The sequence below is a fragment of the Tauraco erythrolophus genome, chromosome 2 (assembly GCF_009769465.1).
Source record: "Tauraco erythrolophus isolate bTauEry1 chromosome 2, bTauEry1.pri, whole genome shotgun sequence".
NCBI lineage: Eukaryota > Metazoa > Chordata > Aves > Musophagiformes > Musophagidae > Tauraco > Tauraco erythrolophus.
In genome coordinates, this window is record NC_141466.1 from 39,430,398 (window position 1) to 39,442,945 (window position 12,548).

The following is a 12,548-nucleotide window of genomic DNA, read 5'->3' on the forward strand; positions in this document are numbered from 1 at the left end:
AAGAATTTTCAGTTTTACATCTAAATCAAAAATTCTGTACTTTGTAATTACCAACAGAGAGACAAATATCAGAGACAGCCTCATGCAATTTGCTATCAGTGATGCACAAAAGCTGAAAGGGCTCATTGACTGCTGGATGTTTTTTTAATCAATGCGATGAGGGTTTCTTTGTAAAAAGAACAGGTGACTAGAACTGCAGGTGACCACAGGCACCCACATGCTTTATTTAGAGATACTGTGCTTAGCATGGTAAATACTGCTAATTGGCTGTGAGACTGAATGGTAAAAAATTAGACTTCTGAAGTCTCCTTTCTCATCTTAGTAGCAGTAATAGTCTAAATGATGATGTAAGGAGCGGAAGAGCAATTTCCCACCTAAATGCTAGAAAACTCCCTGTGTTGGTAACATAGGCTAACCCTAGCATAGACAATTGTTCTATATACTCAGACCTAGGATCGGTAAAAACTCAAAATTACATTTGGAAACTGCCAGCAATCCCTTTAGGTTCAGCTGAGCTATAGAAATTAACATGCTTGAACTTTTTTCCACCTAGGAAAAAGACACAGCTAGTATCAAAAGTGAAATAAATATATGTCAGAGGGGAGGAGCTGGGGGGGATGCGGAAGACACTATCAAGGAATTTACTTAATTTCAACCAATTGTGAATAAACCTTCTTAGAACTGGACTCATTTCAGTCAGGTACTGCAGTCCTAGGAACAGTGCTGGTTCCTCCCATCAAATTTAGGGAATGGAGCATGAAGGGAAAACATCTGATACACTGACTTTCATTACATCAAGAAACTTCCAAGCTAAGTAACACAGCAATGTCATGGTAAGCATTACAGGATAAGTCCAAGGAAAGAAGCTTGGTCCTAGGACTGGTCCGTCCTAGGGGCTTGCCAATATCTTGCCCTCTCTCTTCACAATTCAGAAAGTTTCAGGTAAGAGCAATGTCAAAGAATATACAGTGCTGAGGTCATACGAGTGAATTCATACCCTCCTGCTGATGACTGCAAGGATGAATCCACCACACAGGATTCTGTCCATCAGCAGTGACCTACACACACGATATGGTAAAATCCTTGTCACGGCCAACATACATGACTTCTCTTTTTTTGGAGAAGGGGAACAGGCAATAGGACATGCTGACAGGGTTGGGTAGGCATGGGCTTCCCAGGCAGGTAAACTGTGTCCCATGGAGTTGATGGGGGGACCTCAAAGCAAGACAGCTGTAGGCTGCCTGGCAGGAAGACCATGCGCGGAACCTGAGATTGACTGATAAAGGATTTAAACTGTGTATAGAGAGATTCCTTTACGGAATAACAGAATCCATGAAGTATCTAAGAAAGATAAGCCAAAGACAGAGATCTGAAAGAGAGAATTCAATTGATATTTTACCTTTTCACCTTTATCTCCTTTCTGGCCTGGCAAACCAGCTACTCCTGGTAATCCTGCTTCTCCCTGATTTTAAAAGAAATCAAAAATCAACAAAGCAGCACATCCAAAATATGTATTTGGTTTAGTTTTCTTGTCTTTATCACAAAAGCCTAACAAAGTAAATGACTCAGAATAAATACAGCGCAACACCTAGGAGAAAGATTTTTTAAAAAGCATTATGTAGAAAATAATTTATTCTTAAGTAAAAACTTTTACACTAAATATAATGTCTAAATATAATTCTAATTTTACCATGGATCTTTTATTTTGGTGTGTATCCAAACAATAAAACCTTACACACCTCTGCAACTCTAACTTGAAATTAACTAAATCTAAACCATACTGTTTCTTACCTGGGAAATACAATCAATGTAAGTACATAACAACACTACAAACTTTTAAGATATTTTTCATGCATACAAAAAAGAACCTAACAACATTTTTCTGTTTTAATAACTAGCAGGATTAAACAGCATGATGCACTAAAAAGTAATACAAAACCCTCATACTTTATTTGGAAAGCAGTGGCATCTCTCTCTAGATTCTTGCTGCATTCCTGGAAGCGCGTATATTTTGCTGGCATGAACAGTTGCTGGTGATGAAGTCGTAGCAAGCAACCTCTCCTCACGTGGACACTGAAATAAAAAGATTTTCTGATTTTTGGTCCACTTTGATTAACAGATAAATACCATACAAACACTACTTTTAAGTTACTTTCTGTTTTAATACTCCTGGAAACACCATATTGCAGAGAAGTCACAATTGCCTAAGGAAGCAACAAGCTGCAGTAAAATTAAGTCTATACATTGTGATACTTCTGTACTAAAAATTAATGCCACTTAAAACTGATCTGACTGTCCCACTTGTTTCTTCCAAAAGAGCCCAGACAGAGGAATGAGATCTCCCAAAATTGGAAGTAGTGAAGCAGAAAATCCCCATGGGAAAAACAGGAGGGTATTTCTCAGTCTCATCCTGTCCTCCATCCCCTGCCCTGAAATGCAAATGTCAGAGTGCGTGTGGTGGAAAAATCTGTCTTTTTTTTTGTAATGAAATACTTTGGGCATGCACAGGTTGGAGACAAACAAAAAGCCCTGAAGTCAGTATTCACCTGTCCGTAACTCGTGCGAGCTGAGCCAACCTGAAGATATACTACAGGACAAGTCAACAGAACCTGATAAATTTCAGAAGCTCTCACTAAGACGTAATGAGGTCTCCTGCAAGCCTTCTGTCAAAGAAATTCCCACAGGATTTACAGCTTAGTGTAGAAATTTGTATCCAAGGATAAATTCCTTTTCTTAAATTACTGAAAACATAGCCCTTATTGGTAAGGAAGTCATGAAAAAATACATCAGAAAATGTAATGCTGGTTTCAATATGAAAGTCATTAAGAAGCAGCCAATTTTTTACATCTTGAACATAAGGCATACAAAGGAAACTGATGGTGCTTTCAGCCATATCGCTGAATGATGTTTAAAAATGCTATTAATAAAGCATATCCTTGATCTTTTTGTGTTCACATACAATTAAGGTTTGTTTTGGTTTTACTTTTTTGCTAGTGTGTCGTAACTCCTAAATAAATTGTATTTCCATGCACAAAGTGGAACCTACAGAAAAAAATCAATTCATTTCACTTATCCATGAGTTCACACATTCAAGAGAAGGCCTGAACCATTATCAAGAATATATTTTGAAATAGATTTGAACAATAAATTATTATTTACATTTAAAAATTCCCTTTATAAATTAGATCCAACCTCTCCCACACACCTATCTGTTGTCAGTTCCCACAAAGTCTTCTGCTCCTCTGTTCTTGTGCAGTTTTATCCCGCCATTCCAGGTAATCTTTTCTCCCATCTCTTTGTAGATGGATCAATCAGTCCTGCATGCTCCCGAGTGTTTTTGCTAACTGCAAGCTGGGCAGTGATGGTACTGCCTGCTATCTCAGAGGAGACTGCTCTTACAGACTATTCCCAACTGGCAGACCAATATTTTAACATATTTTCTTTCTCAGGATTTTTGTTTATTTATGTTTTTATTTATTTATTCTCCAAATGGGCTTGACTCAGAAAAACAATCACATCTGCAACTTCTAGCATTTCTATGGGTCTAGTTCTTCCAGACACTTCCACTGTCATGCAGACTCTTTCATGGGCTTTGTTTATCATCTGTAATGCTTCACTAAATGCAACTGTTATCAAAATGGCCTCTGTTATTTGAAGCCATCCTCAAGTCATTGCAGTGATTTGCTTCCTACTCTCTGAGACCTGTTCAGTTACTAATTAGATATTAATTAATGTTAAAAAATGCATTTTAAAAGCACTAGCAGCACCTAGTGCCTTTTACTGAAGTTCCACTGTGTCATTTAGTTAGGCAGCAAGACAAAATGTACTGTGACATTTTATAGGCTGCCCAGGGAGGTGTTTGAGTCCCCATCCCTGGATGTGTTTAAGAAAAGGGTGGATGAACTGCTTAGGGATATGGTTTAATGGCGGATTAGGGATGGTTGGACTGGATGATCTCTAAGGTCTTTTCCAACCTAGAAATTCTATGAAATTCTATGTGACTCCAGATACAGGATTCATTTTAGGAGGTAATTATCACTTCTACAGAAATTTCTTTACAATTTTTTAGTAAAAAAAAAAATGAAGCAATTTCTTTTGTATTAACATATGCATTTTAACAAATAACTTACCAAGTCTGCAGATATTTCACAACACGTATCTTCTGTTGCAAGTTTTGGATTACAATAAACTGTTATGCGGTGAAGTTCGATCTATTAAGAAATACAAAAGAGACTAATATAAGATGCAAAAAATAATGTGTTACAGTATGCATTTTCTTGTCTTGGCATAATAAACTTTCTCCCTGAAACACTGCATATTTCTGAAATCCTGGAAAAAGAGACAAATCCAAAACAATTACACAGCTCTTTACTTAAGGAACAAATTATGCAGTCTATTACTTTGATGTAAATCACATTTTAGATTTAATTTACCTTCATGTAAGTTGCATCCCTCTGTACTGCTCTTGCTATACTACACAGGCATTTCAGCCCTCTAGACATGCTTTGTAAACCTTCTTTTCAGGAATGTAATTTTCTCCTGCAGCGAACTGGAGTAAAGATTTGATAAGCTCTATCTCACATACATCTTCTGTCACTTTGGACAGATCTTTGCCTGGACCTTGCCACTAAATCACCTGAAAAGCAAAAATCACAAATTCTGTACATAAAGCTTCTGTTTCAGAGATTTTGGGTGGACTGATGAGATGAACAGCATCTAATTTTAACTAGCTAATATTGCCCTTGTATGTCTCTTTCTGCACGTGTTTTGTGTCTTCTTATTCTCTCCCTCGCACTTGGTACTGAGAAGAGCGACTGCTGGTACAGGATCCATTCTGCTGCCTTCATCAGCTTTATGCCCATAATGTTTTCCTGCACATGTGGAAATCTCAGTTGACCACTTCAGAATTATCCAGTCCGTGCCATGTAACCAACACAAGATAAAAAGAACCTGTTCCTTCTGCTGCGTGCTAATTGGAAATGAGGAGAATGTATATACATTTAAAATAAAGTTGAGCTCAGTCTTAGAAAATAAAATGAAACATAAGCTTGGCCCCATGAAATAAGAGCTCTGATTTCAGGCCAAAGTGTTTCACGCCTCACAAGACTGATTCCTCCCACAACACTAGCTTGCCATTACAACGTGCTATTTTCATCTGGAACTGCACAGTGTACTTAATAAAGCTGAAACTTTCAGATGGTCACTGTAAACACCAAGCCAGATGCTTTAAACCTGGTAACTGGATGTCAGTTTACTTAAAACAAACTAACATTTCCTGGAGCTTTCAAATGACTAGGTGTGAGGTCTCTGCGCGACGGAACAGAGGAGGAGCAACTCTGGGACAGAACACAGCCCAGAATATTACAGGGTTGCCTTGGGTAATTCTTGCACCAAAGGCTGCAGGAAACACACCTCCAGCCGCTTCCTAATCCCTCCCGCTTGGAGAAGGGAGCAACAACTATGAACAATGTCTGCCCCTATTTCTGCATAGCTAAATTACCCTGGAATGGGATACAATCTTGCTATAGAGGTAATCCTGAATTTTCTGTCTCCCCTTTATCACAGAGAAACAAACTGTAACAGATAACTGATACAAATTATAAATAAATCTCATAAAAATTCAAAGAAAAAGATTATCACTGGAAGTTATCTCTAAATATAATAATAATATGTCTACTGTAACTATGTGGATCTTACTCCAAAGCAAATACAGAAAAATAGACTCCTGAAACCACAGCCGTTTTTGTAGTTACTTTGGTAACAGAAGGTTTGCCTTTGCAGAGGCTACAGCGCTGAATATTGTTTAAAGAAAAAGACTTAAGGATTTCAAATTAAGAATACACACTCAAAATCAATATCCAGTTTTGAACCTTTTATCTACGTAATTCTTTACAATGGTGTTAGTAAAAGCGTGGCTAAAACACGATTTCAAGTTATCTGGTTCTCCTTTCACACTACTCACATCTACAGGCTTATCATCCGCAGCACGAGAAGCAATCAGAGTCCTTCCCTGCAAGTCAATGGTGAATCTTTCATCAGTCTGCTTTCTCTCAATTAAATTACAATCCAAATAGAGGGAAATTATCCTCGACTGCACGCTAATACCAAGCTTATGCCACTGCCGATCAAACAATGGATAAATTTCTTGACTCTTAAAAATGTAGTGCAGTATATTTCCCTGAGCAGATTTGGTCATATACTCCACAACCTTTTTTGTACCATCCAGAAGGACAGAGATCTGAAAGCAAAACAAAATAGAATAAGTGGTCATTTAAAAGTCAGAGTATAAGAATTAAACACATATATAAACTACATATAATAAAATTACTTTACATAGATTGGGCAAGAATTATGTCATGAAGCATTCTTCTATGCAACTTTGTAAACATATGTCAGCTATAAATCATAACACGCCTTCTTATCCTAGTTTGCAGTCTTAATTCAATATATTTTGTTAAATTTCTGTCATTCCTATGATAAATCACCAATTGTTTCAGAGAAGTTGTTGTAGTAGTCATTTTCTAGCTCAAATGGAATCCATTCCTTAACATTAGTAGCGAGACTTGTCAAAGCCTTAGGCCGCAAGCTGTGAACGTTCACCTAGACATGCTTTTGGCTGGGATAGAGTTAATTTTTCTCTTAGTAGCTGGTACAGTGCTGTGTTTTGGATTTAGTTTGAAAATAATGTTGATAACATGATGATGTTTTAGTTGTTGCTAAGTAGTGTTTATCATAAGTCTAGGACTTCGCAGTTTCCCATGCGAAGATAAGGAGGCTACAACTGTCAGCAGAAGCTACAACTCAGCAAGATAAGAACAGTTAATGGCCTGCCTGGAGGCAGAGAAAGAATTCAATAAGGTGCTTGAAGACCCCAGACCAGAAATCACCATTGGACCAAAAGGGCGTGTGAACAGTGTGTGAAAGGACCAAAAAGGGCGGGTGTATAAATTGTAAGGGTACAACTGTCCAGGGATTTCTGCGCCTGGGGTCCCTCTCTGGAGGCACCCAGCTAGAGCTGTTGGGTTTTTTTCTTGGCTATACCATCTGAATTTTTTTTTTTTTTTTTTTTTTTTTAAGATTTAATGCCTGAGACTTTGCTGCAGGAAACCAAATTCTAGCCTGAAGGAAGAGGAGAGCAAGAGCGTGTGTGAGCGAGCAGCCGCTCGCTGAGAAGAGACTCTGGCCCTAGCACTTAAAGTCTTGGGTGGCGTGTGTGCAATTCGTTGAATGGTGTGTGAATGCTCAGGCAGCAGTCTCTCCTCTGACACAGTCTGTCTATTCCAGATAAACTGTAGCTAAATCCAGTGGTGAAACATCCACTAAGTTCTACTGTACGGGGGGGGAAAAAAGGAAACTTAATGAAAAAAATAAATCAAAGACAACTCTAACCTCAGGTGTGTCATATTGATTTAAAACTTGCCATATATACCAACGCTCTTTCTTGGTATTTCGCCGTAGACGGAACGTAGCAACTAGAGAGTATTCTTCAGGAAGCCCATTTGGAAATACTTGCCTACAATAGTACAGAGGAAAAGAAGATTTCATGTTATTCTTATGCACACAAACACTGCTTAAAAGGAATTAATAGAAATAATACTCGGGGAAAACAAGGAGCCAAATGCTCGCTCACATTCATACAAATTCATGGACTTAAACAGTCAGAAGTGCCTCTTCTCAAAAGTACAATTCAGTCCACTTATAAGAATAAAAGGCTGAAGATTTTGCTAATTAATTTTTTGTTCTAACTTTTAAAAAATGTTTGATTACTATAAATATGAGTCTTAAAAGAACTGCTGCAAGTTGAATGCCACACATAAACATATTTTAAAATACTGCTTTTCCCAATATACTGCTTAGGATACTGGAACAAGTTTCCCAGAGGATTTGTGGAATTATCCTCATCCTTGGAGACTTTCAAAACACAGCTGGACAGGGCTCATAATAACCTGATCTAACTTTCAAGTTGGTCTTGCTTTGAGCAGGGGCTTTGATCCAGTGACCTCCATGGGCAACGACTTGGACATCTTGAGTATCAGAACAGCTGGACTTCAGCAGCCTTGAACAAAAATAAGGAATGAATTTCTGAATGAATGACTTTATGGTGTTTGATTTTGTTACTCCTTTCTTATCAAAGATATGTCAACATCTCTAAAAAAAAAGCCTGACTTGCTACCTGTATCATAGAATGCAGTACACTGAAAAGTTTGTATTTCAGAAAAAATTAAATTAGCCTGTAACTCAACTCTACAGACCTTGGTAATCATTAAATATATACTATTTCTGTACTAAACAAATTAGGACTGCGCAACCAACTTTTTCTTTTGAAATTTCTTCATTTCAAATTATTTCTTTTCTGAGACAGAGGTGAGATAAACGAAAACCACAAGTGCACACACTACACAACACATGAGTAGTGAAAGTGTTAATGTTGCTGTTTGCTGAAAACTGTCAGGATTGCCCAACTAACCAGGCTGCAAAAGGCATTCCCTGGATCACAGCAGAGGAAACCTGAGGGCCCCACGCAGCAGAAAAATTTCCTCTGTTTTATTTCCCACGATCATGTGAAGTAAACGGTTTAGTTCTAAAAAACTGCAAATGGCATTATAATTACACAGTAATGTGCTATAAAGGCTTTATTAAAAAAACTAGCCAAAACAAAACAAAGTGGGGAAAAAAGACAAGAGGAAAGCACCAGCTGGCAAGACAATAACCCCACAGACCCTCCTAGAAATCAGTGCACTTCACCTAACTTCGGACCTGAGTGAAAATGCTTTCTGTGTAGGGAAGCCTGTTCTAAAACCTGCCAAAGAGTTTCTTTACGGACTAACACCTACTTAAGTCCCTTATGTGGGAATCACACTTCTTTGGCTTATTTCCCACAGCTGATTCTTTTTTTAATCCCAGGACCAAATTGGCTGCTCTCCCACATTGTTACTGGACCCATACGCTCTGTTGTGCAGCTATAGATGTTTCAATGTCAAAAGGCAAGACAAAAGTGAATAGGCTTTACAGGACTTGGATCTAGATTTCATTCTACTCTGTATTTTAATTACAGCATAGAATCATAGAATCATAGATTGGTTTGGGTTGGAAGGGACCTCAAAGATCATCTAGTTCCAACCCCCCTGCCATGGGCAGGGAAATCCTCCACTACACCAGGTTGCCCAAAGCCTCATCCAACCTGGCCTTGAACACCTCCAGGGATGGGGCATCCACAACTTCTCTGGGCAAAGAATATGTTTATGATTTATAAGGAATATAACTTCATCAGGCATCAGTAATAATACACGAGTGTGTCTCTGCAGAACAGTAAACTATGTGGACATGGGATAAGCTCTGTGGTTTTCAGCACTCCAGGCAAGCTAAGGACATGGCATCTCAGGTTTACAGCTGTAACCTAGACAGGACATCTGGCTGTGGGAGCCTCTGATTAGGTCTCCAAAATCAATTAACTTTCCCAGTTAAGTTCCATATTGGGAGACACGGGGGAGTTTACATTAACAGACAAAGAGCAGACAACTGTGGAAGGGAGATATCAGAACTCTTCATCAAATGAAAGGAGGGGAAACCATGATTGGTATGATAAGTCTGTAAAACAAACGGAAGTAGTTTCTGAACAGAGTAGGTATTCTAGTAAATATGGAGCAATTTTTTCTTTTTTTTTTCCTGCAACATCACTGCTTTTTACTGTAAGCCTCCCTGACACGTTAAGAGCTGTTTAAATGAATGAAAGTATTAGTCTTTGAACATTTTAAGTGTTTCTTTCAGAGTTTTCTCAAAAAAATTCAGTTGTGTGTGAGTGCACATCATAAAAAAAAAATATCTTCCTCAAGATAATTATCAAACCCATGTTTATAATTATCAAACACTGTTCCTGTTTATCAAACCACTTGGGAAACAGGACAAGAGTTAAGGTATGGACCAGCATTATGAAATAGGACAGGAGTTCACTCTAGCTTCTCTTACCTTTGAGCTGACAGAGAAAACTGTATTGGGTGAAACGAGAAAAGCAGACCAAGTCAAATTAATTCCTATGGGCACCACACTGATTTCAGTGAAGTCAACTAAAGAGGTAAGATTTAAGTAGAATTGGATCAAGGATAAATTCAGTTAGATTCACAAAATAATTTAGGAAGGAAGGTATCTCTGAAGGCCAATGGATCTAACCCCTTGCTCAAAGCACGGCCAACCTGAAAATTTTATCAAATGACTGTAAGTTCTGTCCAGCTGACCTTTGAAAGCCTCCAAGAACGGTGATTATTCCACAACCCTGTGAGAAAGCACTTTCAGTGTTTGGCCAACAAACAGCATAAATTTGATATACAACTACTGTATAACCAAGGCATAACTTAACAGAAGCAATGTCTTTATTCTGAGAAGAGTTCTCATTGTGTAACTATATGAACACTCCTGGGTGACTAAAAAGTCATTAACAGATCACAGAAGTATGAAGTATGCACTTAACACTCAACCCCTTCCAGACAGACAGTGAATGCTAAAAGGAAAAAAATGAAGGGATAAAACACTCAGAAAACCAGCATACTGTCTGCTACTATACACATTTCCCATATGCTCTTGCACCCTGAATGGCTTCAAGTGAACATAAAAGAATAAAAAACATGTATCTAGCATTGAAGTGACTTAGGTATGGACAACCAGTAAGATACTATGCCAAAAATTAAGTAATATTACTACCGTGGTATCTTCTACTCCATAAAGTTCTTTAAAACTCCTCAGAAATAGGTAAAGTATTAGTTTTAAACAATCAATATATAGTGACACTTGATGGAGGAAAAAAAAAAGGCTAAACAGAAATGTGAACATAAAACCTCATATTGGAACATGAGAAAAGCCAAAACAAAATTTTTACACAAATTGAATTTGAAATTCAAAAGTTGTTTGAACATTCAATATACTGTTTCGTCTGGTCTTATCTACTAACATTTAAAAACTAATGAGAAAACTAATGAGAAGTCATGTGCAGGGTGAAAACAGTGATGAAGTGGCATTAAATGTTAATGAAAAACACAAAAGCAAGTTGTTTCACATGTCCACAGCTCAACAAGTACTTCCTCACAGAATATTTACCCTTTCCGTACGGCACAGGGAAAGAACAATAGGAAAATCAGAGAGAACAAGGATGAAGGAAACCTGTACCAAGCTCACCTCAAAGCCTACAGACGTAAAGGACAAACACGGAGAACATAAACTTAGAGTAGTGCATCATGGTGTCTAAGACAAAAGCAGTAAGAGAAAAGACAGGTTTTAAGAAAGCCCTAACATAACAGAAATATAGGTAGGAAGTAACAGGTGTGCAAATTCACCTATAAAGACATCAAGAAAGAACTTGCAAGTTAAAACAGACAGGCAAATGAGGGTATATTTGACACTGGATCTCTGACACAGGGGATGCTCTTTTTTTTTTTTTTTTTGACAAAAGTATCTGAACCAAAATACATAATCCGACTTGAGAGCAAAGATACGAATTTGAGATTTTCCTCTCCCAGGAAATATCCTTAACGGTGGGGTAACAGTCAAGTTCTCCCATTCCTGTTGAGCTTCCTTAGGTTAGGACAATCCAAAGCAGATATCCTTCCTGGATGACTACTCTAACCTTTAAGGCTATTTAAATGTCCTCTCTCCCTCTTCTACACTGAAAGTGCTCATGACTGCTGTGGTTTGTGTTGAATTCAATGCTGTCCAATCTTATGATGTGCAATTTAAGCACAGTCAACAGCTTTGGCATCTCTGGGGACATAGGCAGAGTTCAGGCACCTCTATACACATCTTTGAGTCACAATGAAACTTGGGTGGGAGTTACATGCCTGGCTGCTTTAGCCATGGTGCTTCTGAGCTTCCCTGGAACTTATGCCCAGACGCCGGAGGAAATGTGTTGTCCAAAATTATTCATTTGAGGTGCCACCAGGGGTTAGGTGGTGCTTGAGAGTAAGCAATTTGAATCATTCTCTGAGACTCAGGCACCTAAAGTCTGACTAAATTATATTTTAGGTGGAATTTAGACAGTTTGATTTTCTCCCTCTGTCCATATTGTCAGTAGTATACAATAAAAAACGAAAGTTGATGAATGGAGCACTGTGTTCTCAACGCGAAGCACACCCTTGGTGGAAACTGCTGAAAACAATACCAGGAATTGAGGCACATGAACTGAATGCACAGGCTTGAATTTACAGCACCCTAGCCTGCTGGATTGAGGAGCACTGTAAATTACAGAGGCCCCAGCTGGCAGATTGAAGAGACCAAAGATAACATGCAGGACAATCCCTAACAATACAAGGTTTTAGATTGTACATATTATATGTTACAAATCCAGACATTCGAGTATGTCTTAATGTGCCACAGGTTGAAGCATCAGGCAGATGTGTCCAGAATGTCAATAAATATACACTGATATTCCTGCAACAACTGTGTGCCACTCGATCAAAACATGTATACTCAAGAGTTGCAAAGGCTTTTGTTGCATTTTTCTCTTTTTTACTGGATTAATGTAGCCATATTTTCTCCTAAAAACAAGTCCTGTGGCCCCAGCA

The 12,548-nt window shown here is 38.2% G+C and overlaps 1 protein-coding gene across 1 annotated transcript in view; it reads right to left on the reverse strand.

The window, feature by feature from the left end:
- COL19A1 (collagen type XIX alpha 1 chain) overlaps positions 1 to 12,548 on the reverse strand; it is a 191,957-nt gene that overhangs the window by 161,702 nt on the left and 17,707 nt on the right. The window contains exons 3-7 of the mRNA XM_086625286.1: positions 7,390 to 7,513; positions 5,963 to 6,238; positions 4,131 to 4,211; positions 1,948 to 2,073; positions 1,400 to 1,462 (exon numbers count right to left, since the gene is read on the reverse strand). Of these exons, the coding sequence (XP_086481412.1) occupies positions 1,400 to 1,462; positions 1,948 to 2,073; positions 4,131 to 4,211; positions 5,963 to 6,238; positions 7,390 to 7,513 (670 nt within the window). The remainder of the gene's footprint in view (positions 1 to 1,399; positions 1,463 to 1,947; positions 2,074 to 4,130; positions 4,212 to 5,962; positions 6,239 to 7,389; positions 7,514 to 12,548) is intronic.